Source organism: Geotrypetes seraphini, chromosome 5 (assembly GCF_902459505.1).
Source record: "Geotrypetes seraphini chromosome 5, aGeoSer1.1, whole genome shotgun sequence".
Taxonomy (NCBI): domain Eukaryota; kingdom Metazoa; phylum Chordata; class Amphibia; order Gymnophiona; family Dermophiidae; genus Geotrypetes; species Geotrypetes seraphini.
In genome coordinates this window covers 264,355,719-264,383,154 of record NC_047088.1, presented here as the reverse complement: position 1 = coordinate 264,383,154, position 27,436 = coordinate 264,355,719, and the positions used below count along the sequence as shown (strand labels likewise).

The 27,436-nt window shown below is 43.3% G+C and overlaps 1 protein-coding gene across 2 annotated transcripts in view; it reads left to right on the top strand.

Annotated features, from left to right (window-relative positions):
- CRYBA2 (crystallin beta A2) overlaps nt 1-26,985 on the top strand; it is an 87,395-nt gene extending 60,410 nt beyond the window's left edge. The window contains exons 1-5 of one of the 2 annotated variants that reach the window (XM_033946328.1): nt 2,859-2,995; nt 5,848-6,035; nt 13,306-13,447; nt 16,411-16,553; nt 26,838-26,985. In XM_033946328.1, the coding sequence (XP_033802219.1) occupies nt 5,878-6,035; nt 13,306-13,447; nt 16,411-16,553; nt 26,838-26,985 (591 nt within the window). In that variant the 5' untranslated portion in view covers nt 2,859-2,995; nt 5,848-5,877. Of the gene's footprint in view, nt 1-2,858; nt 2,996-5,847; nt 6,036-13,305; nt 13,448-16,410; nt 16,554-26,837 lie in introns of those variants that run through there. The other variant, XM_033946329.1, reaches the window with a different exon arrangement.
- Nucleotides 26,986-27,436: the final 451 nt, after the last annotated feature.

Genomic DNA, 27,436 nt, shown 5'->3' with positions numbered 1-27,436 from the left:
GACAGATGGGTCCATCCCGTCCTGCCCCCAGCCCCCCCTCAAAACCTCATTTCTTCTTCCCTGAGCTCGGGGTCGCATCTGGAGGGCCTCTGAGTATGCGATGTGATGATGTCATCACGTTGCATCCGAGCATGCCCGGAGGCCCTCCAGACGTGGCCTCGAGCTCATGACAGAGCCAGGGCCTTCAAAAACCCAGGCAAACTGCTGGGTTTTTAAAGTCTGTCCGGACACCCGGACAGTCCTCTAAACATCTGGAAAGCCTATGAAGCAGATGAAGCAGAAACAAAGGGGTAAGTCCATGAGAGGAGCCACAGAAAGGGCTTTCTTTGGCTCTCAGGGGCAGGGGATTCATCAGGGAACCCTTTGAGAGACAGCACAAGCTTCAGTGACATAGAGGAAGCCGTACAGTTCACACGTGTTAACTAAAATCAAAGGCCTTACCATACACCTACGAACTGTCTACCTGTTCCATGAGGCCTTGGCAGACTGAGTGGGCAGACAGATGACAACTGCAGCCAGGCCTTGGTGTGATCATTTTTAATGGCCTCCAGGACAACGTCGCAAAAGAGGTGTCAGGACATGCAAAGGATCCAGCTGATAACGGCACTCAGAGCGCAGAACCGTGGAACATGCTGAGGTTCTGGTTCATAGAGCAGGAAATGACAGTTCCATAGATCAGGTTATAAAAGCGAGACTGTCTCTATATCCTATACATTCACTGAGACTTTGCCCTTCGCATGCTGTTGGTCTCTCTGGTACTGAACTTGACTACGTGGTACCCTGGCACTGCTGAATTCTACTCCCTTTGCGGGAGGCAGATTTCAGGAAATGATCTGATGCCACTGTTTTGGAATTTGGGAAGTTGCAGTGTGCCTGTCTCTTCAAGAGATGTCCCTCGTTTTCTGCCCCCCCCCCCCCCACCCTTCCCCAGTGTCATTCCCTGTAGGTGCAGGTCCAGAAAGTGACATTCAAGGAAGAGCTGACGCTGGCACAAGCAGCAGGTTGGGAGTTGATGCTCATGCCCGGAACGTTACGGAGGTACGGGGAAGAAAAGGGGGTACATATACACTAGTGGGGGGCAGAGAAGGAGTGGGGGCAGAGGGGACGATGGCTGCCAGTGCCCCCACCGAGACTGCTCCTCCCCCCTTACTATGACCCTCACGCTGGTTGGCCTGTGGAAGCAACTTCCGCAGAAATGTGCAAGAAAGTCGAGGATTTAATTTTGTCAGACAGACGAATTAAGGTTTCCCAAACAGCTGACGAAATGGGCAACTCGGCAGGCAACAGTTTGGAAGATAATTCATGAAAAGTTGGGCCTGTCCGAGGTTAGTGCAAGATGGATTCCAAGAATGCTGACGCACTTGAAAGGCATTAATATAGAACCAAATCTTTTCCAGAGAAGAAAAAAATGGTAAAACTAAAGGGCGCAATTTGAGGTTACAGGGCAAGACTTAGGAGCAATGTTAAGATATTCTTCTTCATGGAGAGGGTGGTAGATGCTTGGAATGTCCTCCCGAGGAAAGTGGTGGAGAGGAAAACGGTGGTGGAATTCAAAAAAGCGTGGGATAAACATAGAGGATCTCTAAATAGAAAACGAGCAAAGGACGGTACTGGACAGACTTGCACGGTCTGTGTCCCATATGGTGATTTGGTATAGGATTGGGTTGGGGAGGGGCATCGATGGGAACTCCACTAACTTGGAACATGAGGTGTTACTGGCCAGACTTTACGGTAGATACCCTGCAAAGAGGATGATTGGATAGGCTGGAGTGAGCTTGGACGGCAACTTCAGCAGTTGAAACCTAGGTGGACTTCATGGCCCAGAAATATCAAAGAAGAGGCAAGTTAATTGAATCGTGTATTTTTAAAATGGGTATAACTAATGGGCAGACTGGATGGACCGTTCGGGTCTTTATCTGCTGTCATTTACAATGTTACTAACAGCAGGTCAGCAGTTTCATGTTTGAGTTATTTTAGAACCCTGGGATGTGTACCATCCGGTCCAGGTGATTTATCACTTTTTAACTTGTCGATTTAGCTTAGTACATCTTCTAGATTCACCGAGATTTCTTTCAGTTTCTCTGCATCATCACCCTTGAAAACTATTTCTGGTTCAGGTAGATCTCTTACAACTTCTTCCGTAAAGACCAAAGCACAGAATTTATTCAGTCTCTCCTCTATGGCCTTATCCTCCCTGAGCCCCTGCACGCTCCTTTTGCTTCAGATAATACTTTTCATGGAAAGGAGACAAAGATTGTATCTGAATTCAAGAAAACAGGTCAAGTATATATGATTTCTAAGGGCGAGGAAGGCTCAACAGTTGGTATGGATGGACGAACTGGATGTATTTTTTTTTGTTTTCTATACCATTTTCCCAGGGGACCTCAAAACAGTTTACATGAATTTTATTCAGGTACTCAAGCATGTTTCCCTCTCTGTTCCAGTGGGCTCACAATCTCTGTAATGTATCTAGGGCAATGGGGGGATTAAGTGACTTGGCCAGAGTCACAAGGAGCAGCGTGGATTTTAACCCATAACCTCAAGGTGCTGAGGCTGTAGCTTTAACCACTGTGCCATACTCTCTCTATGGTGTGTGGTTCATTTCTGCTTTCCTGTTCTGTGTTCTGATGTAACTGAGCTACTCCCTGCCCTCTGGAGAGGGACAAGAGAGACTTGCTAGCTTCGTAGCTGTGCATTTAGAGATCAGACACCAGCCAGCACTTTTTATTGTGAGAGGAGCTGACCTCGGCACAATTGGCTGTTTTGGCAATAGAGTTTAGCTCTATGTAAGCCCTGTTCCCCTTCCTCCCCCCACCCCTCCACCTGCACGCGCGCACACACCCGCGCGCTCTCTCTTCCTGGCCACCGCTGAATGCATTCTGCTGAGCACTGCACACTCAGCATTCCCTGGAGGCATCACAGAGATATATAGCACCCACTGAGAAATGGAGGAGCCAGTGCCAGTCACCCTGCTGCTTCTTCCCACATCTGACCAGTAAGTACCAGTCTGAAGGGCTAGATGAGAGCATTTACCTGGTGTGATCTCTCCAAGTCGCTGGGAGCTCTGTGTGGGAGGTGGTGATGGCAGCTTTGCACATCATGTCACAGATTTAATGATTGAAATGGAAAGGTCTATTGTAGCATTTAGGCATTCATGAGGGGAAGTGGGAACAGGTAACATAGTAGATGACGGCAGATAAAGACCTGAATAGTCCATCCAGTCTGCCCAATCTGATTCAATTTAATTTTTTTTTTCTTCTTAGCTATTTCTGGGCAAGAATCCAAAGCTCTACCCGGTACTGTGCTTGGGTTCCTACAGCCGTTAAAACCTACTCCAGCCCATCTACCTCCTCCCAGCCATTGAAGCCCCCTCCAGCCCATCCTCCCCCAAACAGCCATATGCAGACACAGACCGTACAAGTCTGCCCAGTGCTGGCCTTAGTTCAATATTTAATCTTATTTTCGGATTCTAGATCCTCTGTGTTCATCCCACGCTTCTTTGAACTCAGTCACCGTTTTCCTCTCCACCACCTCTCTCGGGAGCGCATTCCAGGCATCCTCCACCCTCTCCGTAAAGTAGAATTTCCTAACATTGCCCCTGAATCTACCACCCCTCAACCTCAAATTATGTCCTCTGGTTTTACCATTTTCCTTTCTCTGGAAAAGATTTTGTTCTACGTTAATACCCTTCAAGTATTTGAACGTCTGAATCATATCTCCCCTGTCTCTCCTTTCCTTTAGGGTATACATATTCAGGGCTTCCAATCTCTCCTCATACATCTTCTGGCACAAGCCTCCTATCATTTTTGTCGCTCTCCTCTGGACCGCCTCAAGTCTTCTTACGTCCTTTGCCAGATACGGTCTCCAAAACTAAACACAATATTCCAAGTGGGGCCTTACCAATGACCTTTACAGGGACATCTACTGACTACGCCTCTCTTTATACAGCCCAGCATCCTTCTGGCAGCAGCCACTGCCTTGTCACACTGTTTTTTCGCCTTTAGATCTTCGGACACTATCACCCCAAGGTCCCTCTCCCCGTCCGTGCATATCAGCTTCTCTCCTCCCAGCATATACGGTTCCTTCCTATTATATTAATCCCCAAATGCATTACTCTGCATTTCTTTGCATTGAATTTTAGTTGCCAGGCATTAGACCATTCCTCTAACTTTTGCAGATCCTTTTTCATATTTTCCACTCCCTCTTCGGTGTCTACTCTGTTACAAATCTTGGTATCATCTGCAAAAAGGCACACTTTTCCTTCTAACCCTTCAGCAATGTCACTCACAAACATATTGAACAGGATTGGCCCCAGCACCGAACCCTGAGGGACTCCACTACTCACCTTTCCTTCCTTCGAGCGACTTCCATTAGCCACCACCCTCTGGCGTCTGTCCGACAGCCAGTTTCTGACCGAGTTCACCACTTTGAGTCCTAAGTTCAGCCCTTCAAGTTTGTTCAAGAGCCTCCTATGAGGAACCGTATCAAAGGCTTTGCTGAAATCTAAGTAAATTACATCTAGTATTTGTCTTCGATCTAGCTCACCCAATCAAAAAATTCAAACTGAGCAAGAGCCCCCCTGCTCCAGAGACCTGACAGAGAGGATTATAGCTTTGTCTGCTGTTATAACTTTATAGCTTTGGCTGCTGTGATGCTCGGGCCCGCACTTGCTCTTTTTGGATTATCTCCTAAATTTTAAGGCACGGTAGGGGCTGGATGCGGCCTTTTCTGACCTGATTGAAGACAAATATTCACAGCACAAGTTAGCGCAGCGTCTCTCAAACGTTTTAGCTCCAGCGCACTAAATGGAGCAAATGTTTTTCGTGACACATTATAACAGAAATTATAAAATTGCAAAACCCACGAAAAATTAAATTTGAGAGTAGATAGAATAGAATTGCTAATCAATGCGTGTGCTTGTTTTTGGAGTGCAAATTAACTCAAAATGCAGCTCGATAGTTGACCAGGGTCTCACAAACTTTCCAAAGCCGTGGTACACTAAATGTGGTGGCCGCGGCTTGAGGCGTCCAGAAGTGCGCGGGCGAGGCGATGAGATCACATGCATGTGTGATGCGCAAAGGCCCTGCAGATGGGGCCCTGAGCCGCCAGAGGGGGGGTGCTGGAAGGGACGAGGCACTGGCACTGGCTGACTGCCTACAGGATGGGAGTTTAACAGGATGTTAGCTTCCTCTTCCACATGGAGCCAGTCTTCTGGTATGAGCCATGAGGCTATGGGATGTCATGGCTTAAAGCACAGGACTGACCTTGGACAGAACAGGAAAGAACACTATTAAGTCCCGTCCTTCATTCATGACACCGTGGAGGCCAGACTGCCCGGGTGGAGCCTCTGGGAGACTGGCAACCGTGCCCTGCAATGAGAGAAGAAAGCTAGAAAATGAATTGCTTCTGAAAAGGTGCCTCGTAAATCCCACCAAGTAAAATCTCTTGGATTTCAGAGGCAAAAGGCAGGAAGTTCATTGCTTGGAAAACAGTCCAAAGCCAAAAGCAAGAGAACCCCTCAAATCAGTCCGAATGGACATGCCATTGGAGGGCAGAACTGGGAGGGAGGGGATTTAAGCTGCCTGTTGCCTTTTGCTGCCCCAGAATCTTGGTGCACATAATTAATCAACTAAATGGTGTGAAATAGCTCTGATGCAAAGGTAAGAAATTAGTATATCTGGCTCACAAAGAGCCGATGCAGCCGAATGACCTTTCTCCTCATGTTCACAACAGCACAGGGTGGTAAAAAAGTGCAGCTGGCTTGCACATCTGTTTCTAGAGAAGGATCTTGGTCAGATCTGACCTTTGGGGCTTGCCTCTCTCCCTTCTCCCCCTCTTTTCTCACAGGCCTCAAGTCCCCTTGCTCAGTGAAGCAGAATGACCAGCCAGGCCATGGAGTCCACAGGGAACTGGAAGGTGACCATCTGGGAGGAAGAGAACTTCCAAGGCAGACATTGTGAGTTCCTGGTGGAGTGCCCCAATGTTATGGAGAGGGGCTTCAGGAAAATCCGCTCCATAAAAGTGGAGAGTGGCCCGTAAGTGTGCATCCAGGATCCCTATCTTGGTTCTTTTCTCTGTGTGGGGAAGCGAAAGGTCTTTGTATTATAAAGCCAAGTATAAGGGATGATATGGGATGCCATAAGAATATGGACCACTGTCCAGCTTCTCACAGAAAATAAACTTCCTAAATGCAAATTCAGATTTAGGAAATCCCGTGCGAACATCTGCTCTGAAACTTACTGTAAGTTCCAAGTACCCAAGAGATTTGGTACATTTTTATGTTTATTTTATAACATTTTATTGAAGGAATCAAATATATATACAATAAAATAAAACAAGGAGATATTCATTACAATTTGATTCACAATTATAATATATCCATACATATTTCTATCATTCCTCCAAAATATATTTTGATATGACCTATTTTATTCCTCTTTACCCCCCCCCTGTTCTCTCCCCCCCTTTCCTTTTATTACCAATTATAACATTGTATTGAATGAATTAAACAAATATACCATTCAAATATTTCCAAACAAATTACAATCTTCCCCCTCCTCCCCCTGAATAGAAGGTGACACCAATTACCAGATGTTGGAATGCAATGATTGTTTCCAAAGCTTCAATGTAAAACATTAAGAATCATACTTCGTGCTCTAGAGGAAAGATTTTGAATATAGGGGTCCCATATTTTCAAAAAGAGATGAGTTCATCTAGGAAATCTACGAACCTCCCAAACCTCCAACAAAATGAAACGATGGAGTTGATTCCTCCAATGCCAATAACTAGGCGGATCTTTCTGTAACCAATACCGCAAACTACATTTATGACCAATCATGCATGCCTTTTGAAATAAAAGGCATCTTCCTTGTCCAAATACCCCACAAGCAGCAGCTTTCCCAAATAACACCCCCTTGGGGATTCCACTAATTGGCTATTCCATGATGAACCTAAATATGGTAGGATGGCAGACCAGAATGACTTGATAAGAGGACATTGCCACAAAGCATGAGAAAGTGTATTAAGAGCTTTATCACATTTAATACAATTAGGAGAATTAACTAAACCCGTGAAAAGTAAGCCCTAGGTAGCATTCTATATGTACATTCCTTAATAATTTTAGGGAATCGATGGATAGCTTGACTAAAATCTTCTGGAGAAATTTGAATCCCTAACTCATCACCCCATTTTTGTAAAATAGTATCATAAATTCTACTGGGAACTAAACTCCACCACCATTTATGTAATAAAGATACAGAGATTGAGACATCCTTACATTGATTAAAAAAATCAAGAAGCCTTTCATGAACACCACAAGAAAGACCCAATCTTCGTAATTGACTAACACAATGTTCTAATTGCATATATCCATATAATGAACCTGGTCCACTTCCTACTTTTAAGGATAGTTCTGGAAACCTCTTAATCTTCCCCGTCTCATCCATAATTTGTGCATTTTTATGTTTAAATCTTTTTATTAAACAGATAATACTTCATAGAAATACAAATTCAAAACAATGAAAAGGTAATCATTCTCTCGTCCGACATTATAACTCCATGTTATTCATTATTTCATGGAAAATAATGTTTGTAGAGCCCTCTTCAGAGAAGGCAGTTTTTCGACCTCCAGTATTCGCACATAAACAGCAGTTGATGCATGAAAATGGCTTTGAAAAGGATTCAGACCTGGTAGCAAAAAGGTGCTCTGTAACCCACCACCGTGCGCTGCTGAACTGCCTGTTCAGTCCTGTTGCTTTGTATACAGATGTTCCCTAGAATACCGTGTGGGCAGAAGCTAAGATGTGCCATGTTGGGTCACACCAAGGAACCATCAAGCCTAATCTTCTCTCCAGCCCTCACAGCAGGTGTAAGGGTGGTGGGCACACAAGCAAACCTTCAGGCCCTGCAGTTAACTCCTCAAGAGGGAGGACAAGAAAGATGACTCATTTGCAGTGTGGAGGGAGGCCAAAGGACGGGAGGGATGCTGGAACAGCAAGGAGAGGGGTTCAACTGCAGGCAGCTCCCACCATTGGGCAGCCTTGGGCATTTTACTGGGCTCACTCCGTGGTAGCCATGCTCCTGGCTGGAGTACAGGAAATCTAATTGATACCAAGAGAGAGTGAGAAAAGTTAACCCTTGCACAAAGCTAAACTATGTCCTCAGAGGACTAACAGAGGCCACTGACCATTTGAAAAGAGACTAGAGATACTGAGGTGTAAAGATTGTAACAGCCAACAGAGTGCAGGAAGCATGAAAGATGTAGGACCCTGAAGGAGAGAGCATGGCTCAGAGGGGAACAAGGGTTATTAATCCTTTCAAGCTTTCCGCCATTGCTCTTAGGGACTACTTGCCTTGTTTGGTCTCTATCCCTCTACATCAGTCTCTCGGTCACATTTTTAGCCTGAACTTACATATCTGCAGTGAATGGTAGAAGAACTGGTTAGAATGGATCCAAGATGGCTGCAATTATCTGATTGCGGGTGAGACGTTTTCAGAATAGTTTCCCCAGTTTTACCTGAATTTCCTCTAAGAATACTGAAGAGAAGGGGGAAGAGTGCTGCTGGAGCCTCGCGGCGCCCAGGGACCCTTCCTCTGGCAACCATCGATGAATTCTTGAGGAATCGCCCTTTGGAGATGCCGGCATTGAGCGAACGTCCTCGGGCTGGAAGCAACGCTGAACCCCGACTCCATAGCCGCAGGGAGCCAGCTCACCGCGCAAAGACACTCTGTCCAAAGAGGCAGACTCTCTGTCCCGGGAGACTGTATTAGGCCAGGCTTCAGAAGAGACCAATTCTGCGGTGGAAACAGCAGTGGAGCAGGAAGAGAAACCCAGTGACGGGGGATTTTGAGCCAATGTGTGCAGGTCCTTTTGCTATTTCAAAACCCACCAATGTCTCCCTTGACTCTCTTTGGGACCTGGTGGCTAGTCTGGGACAGACATTGTCCCCTCAAATTAAGGATCTAGAAAAGAAATTTTTGGAGCAAAAAGAAGAATGTAAAAGTTTCAAGAAGATACCACTGCCACAAAAACAAAGGTAGAAAAACATTGAAAAGAGTTTCTAGATGTAAAACAGGCAGGGGGTGTTGATTAAGGACAATAGTAACCTAAGAAGAAAGGTGGAATATTCAATTTTCCTAAAGTTTCAAGTTTATTAAAAATTTCAAATACAGCCTAATCAGACTTCTAGGCGGTGTACAATATTAAGAAAAATATATTGACTTTAATACAAATTTAAACTTGGTAGACATCTTTAAGGGAAGCTAATGCATCCGAGGACGCTTTAACCAAGAACAAACAGGAACATAAGGACAAAGGTTGGAACTACAATATTATAGAGAAAGATAGACCAATTAAGGAAAATACACTGCAGCGGGAGGCAGCGTGTTTTTGCCCTTACAAGGACAGTTAGGTTTCAAAGGCATCGACAAATAAGAATGTTTTTAACTTAGTTTTAAATTGGTTTAAAGATGATTTGATTAATTGCTTATTCAAAATTCTAAGCGATGAACATATCGGTAAAATTACAAAACTTAAGGGGGCAGCAAAATAAACAAAGAACTAAACCTTACAAAACATATTAAAGACTAACTTTACAACCATAATAAAACACAGGGAAAGAATGGGAAAAGAAATACAATTTGATTGATAGAAAAGAAGATAATTATGGTCAAAAACGAAAGGAAGGGAAAAAGCAATGAATCTCAGAGAAATTATGGAATTGGAATGAAACTCCTAGTCGGGCATAGATGGTTAGGATTGGAATTCCAAAGGGAGGGAGCAGTCGCTGGAAAAATACTCGATCACATTGTGTTTATAAGCTTGAGGGATAGAATCGAGAGTAGATTCTGAGTCAAGGAACGAAGAGTTCTACAGGAGTTATGGGGAAGAAGGAGTCTGTCTACAAATTCGGGTTGATTATTTTGATGAGTTTTAAATGTTAGTAGCAGGATTTTGTAACTAATTCTATGCTCTACTGGAAGTCAATGCACTTTGTACAGTAAGGGAGAAACATGGTCGAATTCTTTTGCATTAAGTATGATTTTTACAGCGGTATTCTGAACGATCTGAAGGCGTCTTATTTTTATTTATTTTTTTGTTATGCCTTTGTAAAGGGCATTGCAATAGTCTATGCAGGAGATCACTAAAGAAATATTTTGCTGAAATTTTGAATGTTTCCGAGGATACATTTCCCCCTTTCGCACAAATATATTATCTTCCAATGAAAGGAAAAAAAGAGCCTCGTCCTTTGGTACGAGAACAGGATCCACCGATGGAATTAACAGCAATCCTGGAAACGTCTCTTAAAGATTTAGGGCTCCTTTTACTAAGCTGTGTTTGTGGTTTTAGCGCGTGCTTAGCGTGCGCTGCATTGCCACGTGTGCTACACGCTAATACCACCATTGAGTTGGCATTAGTTTTTACACGTAGCGCAGGAGGGCAGCCTGCACTAATCTGCAGCACGCGCTAAAAACGCTAGCGTGGCTTAGTAAAAGGAGCCCTTAGTTACATAACATAACTTTATTTTCGTATCCCGCCACAATCAAAAGAATTCTAGGCGGTTTACACAAAAGAGAAAAAACTGGACAATCAGCAAAATACAAACTATTTAGATGAGAATACAGCATAGTGACTAAAAAGACAATAAGAATTTAAATTAATGCAGTAAAATTATTATATTAAGAATAAAAACATCGAATTAAGAGATAAATTTATCAAATAATACTGTCTTAATTTCTCTTCGGAAGGCGCCATAAGATAACATGGCTCCGCTAATATAGTTACCCAACCAGGACTGTTGTTTACTTGCTTGAAATTCGAGCGTCCTATCTAAAAAAGACCTAACTTTACAGCCTAAAATCTTCGGGGATGCAAATAAGTTACAATTTCTGGTTATTCTCACGGGGTTATATAGCACAAAATGAGATAACAGGTAGGTAGGGGTAGGGGCCAATTCCCAAACCAACTTGAAACACAGGCATGAAAATTTGAACATTACTCGTGCTTCCACTGGCAACCAGTGTAATAAACGACAATAAGGACTGATATGATCGCTTTTCTTCAGCCCAGATATCAGGCGAACAGCCGTATTGTGCACTATTGTCAATTTTCTCACAACTTTCTTTGTTAGTCACGGTGGCGATGTCATCACGAATTCTTAGGACAAAAAATTCAGATGTTCCCAGACGTGACAAAGGAAACCCAGAAACGCAGACAGCGATGGGTGGTGCTTTCTGTTTACGATCTCATTGTTCAATATAGATCTCATGTACATATATATTCATTGAACCGTCACAGTTAACAGGGTTTCTCTCTAATAATAATAATAACTTTATTTTTCTATACCGCCATAGTCAGGCGACTTCTAGGCGGTTCACATTGTAAGAAAGCTGGACAGTCAGCGAATGATAAGGAGCCTAAAATAGAAAAATTACATAAACAAGGTACATACTAATTTAAGTTCCATGGGTAAAGAATACATGAAAATTGGAGCTTCCTGGGAGATTGAATAGCGTTTACGGGGGGTTTGTTTTGGTTTAAGGGTGGTCTGTTTTAGTCAATGAATTTGTCGAATAGGGCGGTTTTTATTGCTTTTCGGAATGCATTGTAAGTCAGTTTGGGTTCATTTATGCAGTTTCGCAACCAGACTTGTTGTCTATTCGCTTGGAACATGAAGGTTCTATCCAGGAAGGATTTGTATCTGCAGCCTGAGACATTAGGGTGGGCAGACTAGATGGGCCTTATCTGCTGTCTATTTCTATGTTTCTGGTAGTTCGTATGGGGTTGTGCAGAACGAAGTGAGTTTGCAGGTAGAAGGTGCTAGTCCCCAGACTTGTTTGAAACAGATACATGCAAATTTGAATAGTATTCGCACTTCTATTGGTAACCAGTGTAGTTTTTTGTAGTAGGGGCTGATGTGGTCTTTTTTTCTCAGTCCGAAGATTAAGCGAACAGCGGTGTTTTGTACTAATCTCAATTTTTTTACTGTTTTTTTTGGAATACCCAGGTAGATGATGTTACAGTAGTCAAGGAGGGATAGGATCAGCGATTGCACCAGCAATCTGAAGGATGTTGGTTTGAAGTATTTTTTTATGGTCCTTAGTTTCCATAGCGTGTAAAAACATTTTTTCCCCGGTCAGTTTGTGTGGTCAGCCATGGTTAGATGAGTATCTAGAGTGATACCCAGTATTTTTATGGTATTGGATATTGGATATTCGTGGTTATTGATTTTTAGCGATGTTCTCGTGATTTTGTCATTGGGGCTTGCCAAAAAGACTTTTGTTTTCGCTGTGTTTAATTTCAGTTTGAAGGTGGTGGTCCATTTTTCAATTTCTGTCATGAAAGTTCAAGTAATTCGTAATACTCCTGTAACCACAATCAGATATGCGGGTGTGAACCCATCATTGCTTTATCTTTGGATCCATAATTTGATTAAGCAACAAATTTCCTTTTGCTCTTTATGTTTTATCATGGTATGTCTTTCTCAATATTCTGCACAAGAAGTTGTTTCTTGATCAATTTGTTTCAATATAAATAAATAAAAAAAGGCAGGCAGGCTCAGCTGTTCTGAAATCAGGTGCATCGAAGCAAGGCCTGTCAAAATTTGAGACCAGAATTGATCCGGTTCATGAAAAGAAGGGTCTTTACTGCTTTCCGAAGGTCAGTTGGTTATCAATTGCCCTAATGGTAGGAGGGAGATGATTCCATAATTTAGGTATGCTATAGCAGGGGTAGGCAATTCTGGTCCTTGAGTGCCGGAGCCAGGTCAGGTTTTCAGGATTTCCACAATGAATATGTATGAGATGAATTTGCATGCACTGCCTCCTCGAGATGCAAATCTATCTCATGCATATTTATTGTGGAGATCCTGAAAACCTGACCTGGCTCCAGCTCTCGAGGACCGGAATTGCCTACCCCTGTGCTATAGGAATATGATCGCTTCCGTGACTCTAGGATTTATTTTCTTAGATTCTACAAAGCCTGTGTTTCTTAGTCACATTCTCTATAAGTTTTAACTTATTGACTCTGTAACGTGCGTATCTTTGTTCCTGAAAACTTTGTGTATGTATCCTTGCAACCCCTTCTGGGCTCCTGGGGAGGACAGGCTATAGAAATGAATGAATAAATAGATAAATAATATTTCAGCCTGCCTTTAGGGGTACACTGAGAAAGAAGGTTTTGGGAGATTTAAAGTGTTTTAACCACAGATCTTCACTAACTTGTTTGTACGCCCGCATCTGGGTTATAGCTCAGCCCCACTGACCCTAGGAGGGTCTTATTAACATCATTTCTTTCCCCCCTCACAGGTGGATTGGCTATGAGTACCCCGAATTCCAGGGCCAGCAGTGTGTACTGGAGCAGGGTGACTATCCCCACTGGGAGGCCTGGAGCGGGAACAGCAGTTACAGAACGGAGCACTTGCTCTCCTTCCGAACCATCAAGTGTGCCGTAAGAGGGCTTCTTCTCTCTGTCTGTCCAGGGATTTGGGCCTCTGAGTGTGACATGAGGGGCCTGGGATTTGGGTACCTTGTTACATCTGGAGGGGAACATTGTCAGAGCTGCTAATTGCAGTTAATCTCGAGCATGAAGTAAAGCAGCCCAAGTTTCAATGATAAGCTAGGCTGCTAGACACTTCAAAATACACACCTAACCCAGTCCAAGATGAGGTGGAGGGATGTATGAGATGAAGGCGTGTAGTCTATTGTAGAGAATGACACGGTGACAAAATTCATCACCGTTCCCGTCCCCGTGGATAACCGCAGGAAATAATCCCAAGTCATTTTCTAGTGTCTATTTCAACCTCGGTCCTTCTACACCAGCATTCTTCAAAGCAAAGCTTGCGGGTCAGTGGTTGTGGCCATTCATACTCTGATTCTTATGTGAGCCACGGATAATGAAGCCATTGTGACATCACTGATGTGATTGGCTCTTAGGCACTGGTGGAATGAGGCATTATGACATCACAATATCTGCTCTGGATACCAGAGACTGTCATTCTGTAGTGTCTGTTTCAACCTCAGTCCTTCTACACCGGCATTCTTCAAAGCAAAGCTTGCGGGTCAGTGGTTGTGGCCATTCATACTCTGATTCTTATGTGAGCCACGGATAATGAAGCCATTGTGACATCACTGATGTGATTGGCTCTTAGGCACTGGTGGAATGAGGCATTATGACATCACAATATCTGCTCTGGATACCAGAGACTGTCATTCTGTAGTGTCTGTTTCAACCTCAGTCCTTCTACACCAGCATTCTTCAAAGCAAAGCTTGAGGGTCAGTGGTTGTGGCCATTCATACTCTGATTCTTATGTGAGCCACGGATAATGAAGCCATTGTGACATCACTGATGTGATTGGCTCTTAGGCACTGGTGGAATGAGGCATTATGACATCACAATATCTGCTCTGGATACCAGAGACTGTCATTCTGTAGTGTCTGTTTCAACCTCAGTCCTTCTACACCAGCATTCTTCAAAGCAAAGCTTGGGGGTCAGTGGTTGTGGCCATTCATACTCTGATTCTTATGTGAGCCAAGGATAATGAAGCCATTGTGACATCACTGATGTGATTGGCTCTTAGGCACTGGTGGAATGAGGCATTATGACATCACAATATCTGCTCTGGAATGTTGCTGCTCAATCTCAGCATTCTTCAAAGCAAAGCTTGCGGGTCAGTGGTTGTGGCCATTCATACTCTGATTCTTCCCTCTCTCCTTAAAGAATGACATGAAGATGGTTTCCCGCGGTTATCCGCGGGGACAGGAACGGTGATGAATTTTGTCACCGTGTCATTCTCTAGTCTATTGTATAAATCTTGAATACACACGAATGGCTCCTGAACTTTAGGAGAGCAACAAAGACTTACCTCTTCACCTAATACGAATGATTATTGGAACTAGATCCTTTGTACAGTATATGTCAAGTTAAGATGAGCACATCGGATTGTAAGTACGGCAAATTGTAACTCATCTGTATATTAACCTGTAACCCATTCTGTGCTCATTGGGGAGAACAGGAAAGAAAAACGAAATAAATAAGATGCCCCAGCATCCCCTCCCCCAAGAAAGTATTCAATAGATATTCAAATGCCTCGAAGGCAGAACAGACCTTTTTAGGGGTGGGCAGAGGGGAAAAGAGAAGATAAAGGGAACATTGGGTCAGTCCAGAAGCCCGTTCTCACGGTGGCCAATCCAGGTCCCTAGTACCTGGCCAAAACCCAAAGAGTAGCAACATTCCATACAGAATCTCAAAGAATAGCAAGATTCTGGAATCCCAGAGAGTAACAAGATGCTAGAACTCCAAAGAGTAGCAACATTCCATGCAGAATCTCAAAGAATAGCAAGATTCCGGAATCCCAGAGAGTAACAAGATTCTAGAACCCCAAAGAGTAGCAACATTCCATACAGAATCTCAAAGAATAGCAAGATTCCGGAATCCCAGACAGTGACAAGAGTCTAGAACCCCAAAAAGTAGCAACATTCCATACAGAATCTCAAAGACTAGCAAGATTCCGGAATCCCAGACAGTGACAAGAGTCTAGAACCCCAAAGAGTAGCAACATTCCATACAGAGTCTCAAAGACTAGCAAGATTCCAGAATCCCAGAGAGTAACAAGATTCTAGAATCCCAAAGAGTAGCAACATTCCATGCTGACCCAGGGCAAACAGTGGCTACCCCATGTCTTTCTCAATAACAGACTATGAACTTTTCCTCCAGGAACTTGTCCAAACCTTTCTTAAAACTAGCTACGTCATCCTCCTATTGGTTTTAAAAGTATTTCCCTGTAACTTCATCGAGTGTCCCCTAGTCTTTGTACATATTTCTTCATGGAAGAGGTGGTGGATCTGTGAAATTGCCTCCCGGGGAGGTGGTGGAGGTAAAACAGTCATGGAATGCAAGAAAGCTCGGAACAGGCAGAAAAGCTGCTAGGTACAGAGAAGGAACGGAGTGATACAATGGATGATGGCGGATAGCCATCAAAATGAAAGATCCAGTCTGCTGGTTAGGATTGCATCTGCCTCTCCCTCCCCATGCCCTTGGTCATTCCACTCCTGTTTTGAGCTGAAAAGTTCACTTCATGCATTCCAGTTTCTTATTATAGCCCAGTCCTTACTTTCCTACATCCCAGTGGTTTGTTTTGTATGGCTTTCTTTTGGACTTTTTTTAATGGTTCCAAAAGATAGACGCAAATTTGAAAAATGGCCATGCTTGAAAAAAAACCCCCAAGATAGACGTTTTGCTGTTTTGAAAATGGGCATGTTTGATACTGGATTTTCATGTGTCTTCTGCAAAACAAAACAAATGCTCTTTCTTTACCATGTCCTGTAGACATATAGGATGCTTGCAAACGGCAGAGAGTTGGCTTGCTTCTTGCCCAAGGATTTCTCCCTGATCTGCTCTTGTCTCTCAGCAGAACCACAGTGACTGCAAAGTGACCCTGTATAACGGTGAAAATTTCCAAGGCCGCAAGTTTGAGCTGCGTGATGACTATCCATCTCTGCAGGCAATGGGCTGGTGCAACAAGGAGGTGCCATCCATTAAAGTGAACTCAGGAGCGTAAGTCTTTCATCAGTCGACTGTCAATGCATAATCGGTGGATCAAATCCATCAGTCAATGAACTATCAATTATCCATCCAGTCATTCCCACTGTCCATCAAGATACTCTAGGGGAAATTCTAAGATTTGGCATCTACTGGGCAGGGCTTTGGGTTTCTAAGAAAAAGGACCATTTAAATGAAATGATTAATTTATGCAGCCTGTATGGTTGGGCAGTTTGCATGGACCATTCGGGTCTTTATCTGCCTGTTTTTCACTAAAGTGAGCCATTGATACGCATTGAACACCAACTTTGGAACAGCGTCTGCACACCAGGATGCAAGACTAAACCGAAATTGGCACACCTAAATTTAAGAGAGATCCTTTATGCCAGTTCAATGACAGATGTAAATGGATGCACTTACAGTGAGTATGGCATAAGTCGGAGATGTGCCCGTGCTTTGCCCATGTAAATGCCTCTCTTGCTTTCTTATAGAATTGTGAGCGTAGCTGCCAGCTCTGTGGGTGCTTTTGGGGTTTTGAGCACTTCCAATGTTAAGTAAGTGCCTTCACTTTGCCCAAAGAAGAGTCATTTGTGATGGGTTTAGCACCCCAATCAGTCTGAGAAGTTGGCTCCTCTGATTGCGAGTGGTGCACATATACGCCTCAGTGCCAATCTTTTGGTGTAAGGCTTCAGTCAGGCTGCATTCCATGGAATCTGCCCTTACTAAAGTTTCCAATGACCTATTCTTGGCCGGATCCAAAGTCCTCTACTCTATCCTCATCCTTCTCAATCTGTCTGCCACCTTTGATACTGTTGATCATCGCCTTCAACCTCGATATGCTGTCCTTGTTGGGATTCCAGGGTTCTGCCTTCTCCTGGTTTTCTTCCTATCTCTCCCATCGCACCTTCAGTGTATGCAATGGTGGTTCCTCCTCCACAGCCGTCCCGCTATCGATTGATGTACCTCAAGGCTCTGTCCTAGGACTGCTCCTTTTCTCAACCTACACTTGCTTACTTGAAGCGCTGATCTCTTCCCACGACTTCATATAAACATAGAAAGATGACGGCAAAAAAGGGCCACAACCCACCAAGTCTGCCCACCCCATTGACCCACCCCATTGAGTCTGAGTGCTAGTGACCTAGTTCCTTAACTTGACCCTCGTAGGGATCCCATGTGGATGTCCCATTTATTCTTAAAATCGAGCACGCTGGTGGCCTTGATCACCTGCACCGGAAGTTTGTTCCAGTGATCTACCACCCTTTCCATGAAGAAATACTTCCTGGTGTCACCACTAAATTTCCCCCCACTGAGTTTGAGCGGGTGCCCCCTTGTGACCGAGGGTCCCTTGGGAAAGAATATATCGTTTTCCACCTCGACACGACCTGTGATGTACTTAAATGTCTCAATCGTGTCACCCCTTTCTCTGCGCTCCTCCAGGGTATAGAGCTGCAGTTTGCCCAGTCTTTCTTCGTATGAGAGACCCTTGAGTCCGGCGACCATCCTAGTGGCCATCCGCTGGACCAACTCAGCTCGAAGCACATCTTTCCGGTAATGTGGCCTCCAGAATTGCACAGTATCACCTCTATGCTGACTCTCCCCAGATCTACCTCTCTGCCCCAAATATCTCTACTGAAACCCAGACCAGAGTCTCAGCCTGTTTGTCCCCCATTGCCACCTGGATGTCTCACCGCCATCTAAAATTGAATATGGCTAAAACAGAGCTCCTAAACCCACTTCTCCGCTTCCCTCGTTCTCCAACTCTGTGGACAACACTTCCTGTTTTGTCTGCTTGTAATCTCGGGGTCATCTTTGACTCCTCTCTCACCTTCACTGCCCAGATGCAACATAGCACTATAACCTGCTGCTTCTTCCTTTATAATATTACCAAAATCCGACCCTTCCTCACTGAACACACTACCAAAACACTTATCCTTGCCCTCTTCACCTCGCGCTTAGACTACTGTAATTCGCTACTCTCAGGCCTTCCGCTTAGCCATCTTGCTCTCCTCCAATCTGTCCCGAATTCGGCTGCACCACTCATGAGAGCCGCTATACTCATGTTGCCCCTCTCCTAAAGCTGGTGGCAAGTCAAATGCGTGCAAAACAAATGTGCATGGACAATTGCGCCCACGACAACTCAGCGCAAGACAACTGAGCACAGCGACAACTTAGCTCAGGGCAATTGCACGCAGCGAACTACAACACATGCAAGCGCATGTTCGTTGGCTTTGAATATGAGTCACACAATATAGAGCTGCGCCCATTTACCTTGTGCTATAAAGACTTGCACGCATCTGATCACGCGCGTTTATCTGCGTGCATTTGCCTTGGGCACTAATGACTATGAACCCCTAAAGCCACTTCATTGGCTTCCCATCCGTTTCCAACTCCTCTTACTGACTACAAATTCACTCACTCGGCTGCCCCTCACTATCTCTCTTCACTTATCTCCTCCTATGATCTCCCCCCTCCCCCTGTGAGCTCCGCTCAGCTGGTAAGTCCTTCCTTTCTGTGCCCTTCTCTTCAGCTGACAACTCCAGACTCCGCCCCTTCTGCCTTGCTGCGTCGTATGCTTGGAACAAGCTGCCCGAATCCCTACGGCGGGCTCCGTCTTTGGCAGTGTTCAAGGCCCAGTTAAAAGTCCACCTCTTTGAGAGTGCTTTCGACTCCTAACACCTCTCACCTTGGTTTCTGCATCCCCTACCCTCTGTCATGTCTGCCTGTCCGAGTTAGATTGTAAGCTCTTCATAGCAGGGACCATCTATAAATGCCTTTCAGCGCTATATAAGTGATAACTAGTAAGATACACGTCCAGTTATAGAGTTGCCAGAGGGAGAGGACATTTTAAAATATCTATCAGCAGCTGGCCTGTGGAACTGCAAACTCATTTTCTAAAAGAAATACTTTGTGGAGTTTCCTTTTGAAAATTCAGGTAAACTAATCTCCCCTTTCTCCTTCTCTGTGCCCTGTTGAATATGTAGAGAATGTATATGTTTATGTTGATTTAAGATTCGATCTGCCGCTCCTGCATTTTACTGACCTAACCGGTTTACAAAGTACAGTATCAAACTAAAATGAAATTAGGTACGACCCGATTTGTCCCGAAGGCTCACAATCCAGCTAAAGTACCTGATAAACTACAAATATGTAACAACAACATATAATACATTTCCGAGATGAAAAATCAAAGACATAGAAAATAGAAAGAATGAAAGAAGATAAAAAAATTAAAACCAAAATGATACAAATTGAAGAGAGAGAAAAATCTCTGAAGCGGCCTGATAGCAAACAGTCCTATTTTAGTGCAGGTCTTAATGCAATTCCCGGCACAGCCGCTTCACAGAGCTTGAGAGCATCAAAGAAATGAACATTTCTAAAACGTATCCACTAAAACTGCTATATGAAATAAATAAATACAAATTAATACAAATTAAGGCAGATTGCGGTCCCCATTCCATTCTTCAATTCGGGAGAGCCATGTGAAAAAAAAAGTGTTTTTAGATGTCTCTTAAATTTCTGAAATGATTCTTCCTTCCTTTACTCTACTGGGAAATTGTTCCACCATATTGGAACCAAGTAGAAAAATGCACCATTTCTGGTTGAGGCCAGGTGAGCCTTTGAGATATGGGCAACAGCTACTTGATTCTCATTTAAAGATCTCAATGAAATATGTATATATATATATTTCAAAACCTAGTCAAAACTTTCTCAAGCCCACTAACTCTTCGATCTTACTTCAAATGTGTTCATACAATTAAAAGTGCACCAGGTCCTCAGATTTTATGCCCAGTCCTTTAACTGTAAAGCTTTTAAATTAATTCAAAGGAAAAATATATTACCCCAGTGTCTCACTCTGACTAGCTTGCAAGCTATGCAGAAATGATCAGTCGTAACAATGCATCTTTACGCCAGTCATTCCCACACCCTAAGGCCATTTTTACCGCTGGGGTAAAATGGACAGTTTTATGTTTTTCTTACTTTCATATCGGAGGACAGTGTGGCGTATTGGTTAGAGCTACAGACTCAACATCCTGAGGTTGTGAGTTCAAACCCTATGCTGCTCCCCTGGACAAGTCACTAAATTCTCTACTGGATAGACTGTGAGCCCGCCTGCTTGTAAACCGCTTATTACACCTTGTTCACACACTATATCAACCCCAATCCCTTTCTCATTAGCAGTGGCCATTGGCGTATGAGACCCAACCAGCATCGATTCTGAAGGCAGCCAGGGCCGATGCGCCAATCGGTTAGCACAGAACACTTCCACTCTTCACCCCCAACACAGGGATACCATGCAGACATCCAAAACTACTGCAGGACATCTCAGGATGCCCTGCAGGAAGCCATTTTTTGCCCCAGTAAGCACACGTCAATGCTTACCAAGCCAGAATTGTCTTTACATTTTCATGTCTATGTTATAAAACATTGGTATTGTAGATTTGGTACCAATTTAATTTTTGAATCACTTTGACTTCGATTATACACATATGAATTCTTTTTTCTCGTTTCCAACGTTGAAAGGTTGCACTTCTGAAAGATTTTCTAGATCAAGATTTCTAGAACCTTATCTTATCAGGCCGGTGTCTGGAGTAAAATTATAAGTGATTTGTTCTTGAATACGATTTCCTATCAAACTTTCAGAAAATCCTTGAAGACTTACATGTTTGATAAATTTGTCCAATGAAATTTTGGCTATGTCTACTGCATTTGGCAGTTTCTCTTGATGTAAAACCGCTCTGAACTGCAAGGCTATAAATAAAGCAAGTTTATTATTATTGCCAATTTTGATGTTTTTTGACATTTGTTTTTTTTTTAAATTGGGTATGTTTGGTTGTAATCCACCTTGTTTAAAGGCAGAATATAAATAATGAACTATAAACCACCAGTCATAAAAGGGCCCCTTAGTCTGATGAGGGCTTGGCCGGATTTTTCCTATATGTGTCTCAGATTGCATCAAACGAAGTCTTTTATTGAAACTTGATATGTCAGCCATGTTCTCTTCCTTTTGTGCCATTCAGTTTTGAGATTTTTGGTGTCAAACCTTTGTTTCGCATAATATCTCCAGTTATTTACTGGTGTTGAGATCTGCCTTGATATTATCAGTTGCAAGGTAGCATGTCAAGGGGGGGGGGTTCTTGTTCTTTGGGTAGGTTTTGGTTGGGTGGGATGAGTTTGTTCTCAGGGAGGTGAGGGGTTCAGTGTTGGATGTTGTGTGTTACACCATGTACTGGAGAATCACGGTATGTCTTTGTGCAGTTAAAGTGAAACGTGTGCACTTATATTCCTGTACAATGAAAAGAAAACAGAAAGCTGAGATGCCAAATTGACAGAAACAAGAGTGTTTGCTTTTTCAGAAAGCCATGTTGAAGGAATCATTTTGCTATCAAGTCAACTGGAACACTGGACAAGTCCAAGCCAAAGAAAGCGAGAAGGTATCTGAGCTCCCAAGGAGAAGAGACCAAAGGAAACGACTGAAAAGGATGCCTGGAGGATCCATTGCATCTAAAATGAGGAGAGGAAAGAGCTTGGGAGCCTCAGGTGGACTCAAGTCTCTACGAGAGTCTCCTGCAACTCATAAGAAGAGCCTTTCTGAGTCAGACCAATGGTCCATCAAGCCTAGTAGCCCGTTCTCACGGTGATCAATCCAGGTCACTACTACCTGACCAAAACCCAAAGAGTAGCAACATTCCAGGGCAAGCAGAGGCTTCCCCTATGTCTTAATAACAGACTACGGACTTTTCCTCCAGGAACTTGTCCAAACTTTTCTTAAAACCAGCTATGCTATCTGCTCTTACCACATCCTCTGGCAATGTGTTCTAGAGCTTAACTATTCTCTGAGTGAAAAAGATTTCCTCCTATTGGTTTTAAGAGAACTTCCCTGTAACTTCATCAAGTGTCCCCTAGTCTTTGTAATTTTTGACGAAGCGAAAAATCGATCCACTTGTACCTGTTCTACTCCATTCAGGATTTTGTAGACTTCAATCATATCTCCCCCTCAGCCGTCTCTTTTCCAAGCTAAAGAGCCCTAACCTTTTTAGTCTTTCCTCATACGAGAGGAGTTCCATCCCCTTTACCATATTGGTCGCTTTTCTTTGAACCTTTTCTAGCTCCGCTGTATCTTTCTTGAGATAAGGAGACCAGAATTGAATGCAATACTCCAGGTGAGGATGCAATAGAACTTCGGTATATAAGTTGCTTGTTATGGTATGTCTCATGTGTAACTCAGAGCGTAGTTTATAGAATAGCTCCTCGCAGATTTTCTTCGCCACTGTTTTTTCAGTATCATTTACTGAATCTAGTCCAGTGTGTGGAGTGGACTTATTCTGGAAATTTGCCCCTCACCCCCTCCAGAAAGGATCAATGAGCAGCCATCAAATAGTATTTAAAGTGAGGGCCCTGAGGAGGATTCTTCCCCCTGGAACCTCTCACCTTATTGTTTATGTGGGTCCGCCTGAGGGTCCCTACTAAGCATAGTAGAGATGAGCATTCCTTAGTAAGTATTTGGGCCAATAGTGTGTCTTCAAATATTTAGGGCTCCCTTCACAAAGCCGCATCAGGCTTTTTTATTGATAACCACGGAGGTATTCCTATGAAAGTCAGAACTAATACCGCCATGGCTGGAGATAAAAAAAAGCCTAACAAGGCTTTGTAAAATGGGGTTAGTGCGTGTATATCAATTGAACCCAAGCGAACGCATGAATTAACATGCGCGATAAGCTTTACTGTGTGTTAAAAAATGTTATTTTAACATGAATTTGCGAAATGAACTAAAAAGAAATCTGAGAAGCAGGGAAAAAGGGAATATTTGCCCTGTGCAGATTCTTAGATGCAGCCTTCGCAATGTAGAATGATTCATTCATTAAAATCTCCCGGTGGCCTGAAAGGTTCTAAACTTATTAGATTTCTCAGTGGCAACAGCTTCACATGTGTTTTATTTGGAAGAAGGAATTATCTTCCAGCTGAGGGTGAGTTTTAAGGCCATCAGTTTCAGAACTCAATTCCCTGACTGGACTGGACTTCCAGAGAACAATTTGAAACAAAAGCTCATTTTGGGTAATGAGATTCAGGACTGGAGCAATTCTGAGACCCCAAAGAGAACTCGCCAGTAGAGAACGACACAGGGACGATATTTTCTCCATCCCCATGGGAATTCATTCTCATCCCATCCCCGCAAGTTCTTTCACTGTTCCTGCCCCATTCCTGCAAGCTCCGTCCTCACCTGCACAAGCCTCAAACTCTTTAAAATCCTAAGTAGCAACATTCTAGAGCTCAGATTGTGATGTCATAATGCCTCATTCCACCAATGCCTAAGCTCCGTCTTCACCTGCACAAGCCTCAAACTCTTTAAAATCCTAAGTAGCAACATTCTAGAGCTCAGATTGTGATGTCATAATGCCTCATTCCACCAATGTCTAAGCTCCGTCTTCACCTGCACAAGCCTCAAACTCTTTAAAATCCTAAGTAGCAACATTCTAGAGCTCAGATTGTGATGTCATAATGCCTCATTCCACCAATGCCTAAGCTCCGTCCTCATCTGCACAAGCCTCAAACCCTTTAAAATCCTAACTAGCAACATTCTAGAGCTCAGATTGTGATGTCATAATGCCTCATTCCACCAATGCCTAAGCTCCGTCTTCACCTGCACAAGCCTCAAACTCTTTAAAATCCTAAGTAGCAACATTCTAGAGCTCAGATTGTGATGTCATAATGCCTCATTCCACCAATGTCTAAGCTCTGTCCTCATCTACACAAGGCTCAAACACTTTAAAATTCTAAGTAGCAACATTCTAGAGCTCAGACTGTGATGTCATAATGCCTCATTCCACCAATGCCTAAGCTCCGTCCTCACCTGCACAAGCCTCAAACACTTTAGAATCCTAAGTAGCAACATTGTAGAGCTCAGATTGTGATGTCATAATGCCTCATTGCACCAATGCCCAAGCTCCGTCCTCACCTGCACAAGCCTCAAACTCTTTAAAATCCTAAGTAGCAACATTCTAGAGCTCAGATTGTGATGTCATAATGCCTCATTCCACCAATGCCTAAGCTTAGTCCTCATCTGCACAAGCCTCAAACCCTTTAAAATCCTAAGTAGCAACATTGTAGAGCTCAGATTGTGATGTCATAATGCCTCATTCCACCAATGCCTAAGCTCCGTCCTCATCTGCACAAGCCTCAAACACTTTAAAATCATAAGTGTTCGAGGCTTGTGTGGTTAAGGCAGAATTTACAGGAATGGGGCAGGGACAGCAACAAAACTCGCGAGAACAGGACAGAGAAATTGAGTTCCCTTGGGGATGGGGGAAACTTTGTCCCCGTGTCATGCGCTATTCGCTAGCTCATTTTCAAGGCCAAACTTTGCTAGGTTCCCATCTGAAATCATAGCAGCCAGTCTCAACACGGGCCTCTCAGCTCTCAGAGACTTTTGACTTTCTCTCCAGTAAGAACAAAATCTACAGCTGGATTTCAAAATGAAATCTCCTCCATCCCTGGAGCCGTTTTCTAAAGGGATGTTTACCCTTTGAAAATCACCCTCCATATCCTTAACCTTTCATCCTGATGTACTTCCAAAATTCCCATAAATTTATAATGAAACATAACATATGTGAGAATGTGACTAAATTAACATTTGTTACTTTCCTGAATGTTGAGTCCTGAGATTTTTACCAGGGCCCAGACTGTTCTGTGAGTGATAAAATGCAACCTCAGAAGGAGAGATCCGCCTGCCAGTTTCTCACCATTTGTGGGACACAGAGAGGGACAAAGTCAAAAAATACATCTAAGTCGCCCAGTGTCGAAAAATACGTTCAAAAATTTTTTTTTCTGAGAATCGTCTACTTGTACGCCCAGCCATTTGAGCGTCCAGACTGCTAAATCGTCTGTCTTTATACCCCATTCTTGTCCAAAAATTCGTCCAAGTCCAAAACACCTAGAACAAGACCTTTTGGTCGTGGGAGGGGTCAGTAAAGTGATGGACTGAACAGCCAGACATGGCAACAGAGCAGTGGGGCTGCGAACTTCACAAAAAGGGAGCCACAACCCCCTAATAGCCCTTATGGCTGCAGGTGGTTTAGGGAGGTTTTGGGGGGTGCACATGTTTCACCACAAATGCAGTGGTTAAAGTGGCTTATGGGCCTGGGTCCTCCTCTCTATGGTTCACTAGCCCACCCCCAGACTCCTTAAGCCACCTCTATGCAGCTCTACTAGGCTTTCCTATGATGGAGGCAGTATGCATGCTTTTATTCTGATTTTTGTGGTATTTGGGGGGGGAGGGGGTCAGTGATCACTGCGGCAGTGTGGAGGGGGTCTGTATTTTCTGTCTGCAGTGGTTATCTGGTTACTTTGGATACCTTCTGGGCATTTAGACCTGTTTTTAGATCGCCTAAGTCACCACGTACAATTTTCGTCTAGGTAGTCTCGTTAAACTTTCGGTTATACTTGCAGTACGACTTTCTCCTTCTCTTCTCAAAACATGTAACCTTTCCCCTCCTTTCCCTTTTCCCCTCACTTTCATGTCTGTCCAGTTAATGTTTTTGATGTTCACTCATATCATTTTTAAATATCTATGATTTTTTTTCTCTTTTTAAAATTTTATTGTTAACCTGCCAGATACTTGTTGATGGTCGGTATATTAAAAAGATAATAAACTTGAAACTTTTAAATTTGATATAACATTATTCATGTACATTTCTATATGTTTATGTGTTCAAAGTTTATAATAACATAGACGTGTAAAGATATTCACAGTTTGACATAATATATATATATATATATATATATATATATGTCTTTTTATGTATATTTTATGTTTAATACTTTTATGAGATAATACCAATATAAAGATGATCAGAGATTATTCTGATTTATAAATAATATCAATGTTTATTTCTTCTTTTGAAAATGTTTTGTTTATATGCATTTATGATGTTCTTGTATGTTCATCTTAGACCCCTGAGGCAGGCAAGAGCCGAAACACTCTCAGTGTTGGGTCATAACGTCTTGTTTACATTTACATTTTGTGCAATAAAGTACATTTTTTTATTCCAGTTCTGGGTGCAGTTTCACCTTTGGGGGTACTTTTGGACTCCCTTTCTCTGTCTTCTGCTTCGCTTGACTCTCATCAACAATTTGAACATGCTTTAAAGACGTCCCTTGGAAATTAGGCTGGCTTTGCCTCTCATTTTCATCTTTTGTTATGTTATGTCTGATCACCTGGTTTTATGAGTGGCTGGGAAAATGTATACATATAGACCAGCTTAAAAATAACCTGACATCTGCTTCTTTTCTTTTGCTTCGCAGCTGGGTGGCCTACCAGTATCCGGGATACCATGGATACCAGTATGTGCTGGAGAGAGACCACCATGCTGGGGAGTACAAGAGCTACAGAGCGTACAGCACCCAAGCTCACACCAACCAAATCCAGTCTATCCGCCGAGTCCAGCACTAGAAATCGTTCACCTGGGCACTGTCTAATTAACTAATAAATGCAGTCTCTAACTGAGCGTGGTGTCCTCCTCTACCTCACACTTGCCTCAGCCCTGGTGACTCCACAAAATTCAGAACATCTACAAAGGGTCTTATAGCATTATCACATTAAGTGGGAGTGGGGAGTAGGGCATTGGAAACATGTTCACTTTCTGTGGATTTCCCACATTTCTATTATTACAAGTGGAGATTATGAGAACAGAAGAATTGACATACTGGGACAGACCGAAGGTCCATCAAGCCCAGAATCCTGTTTCCAACACCCAGGTCCCAAGCAGTAAAACAAATTTTATCCTGTTTATCCTAGGAATAAGCAGTGGATTTCCCCAACCCATCTCAATAATAGCCTACAGGCTTCCCTTTTAGGAAATGAGCCAAATCTTTTTTAAACCCTGCTAAGCTAACAGCTTTTC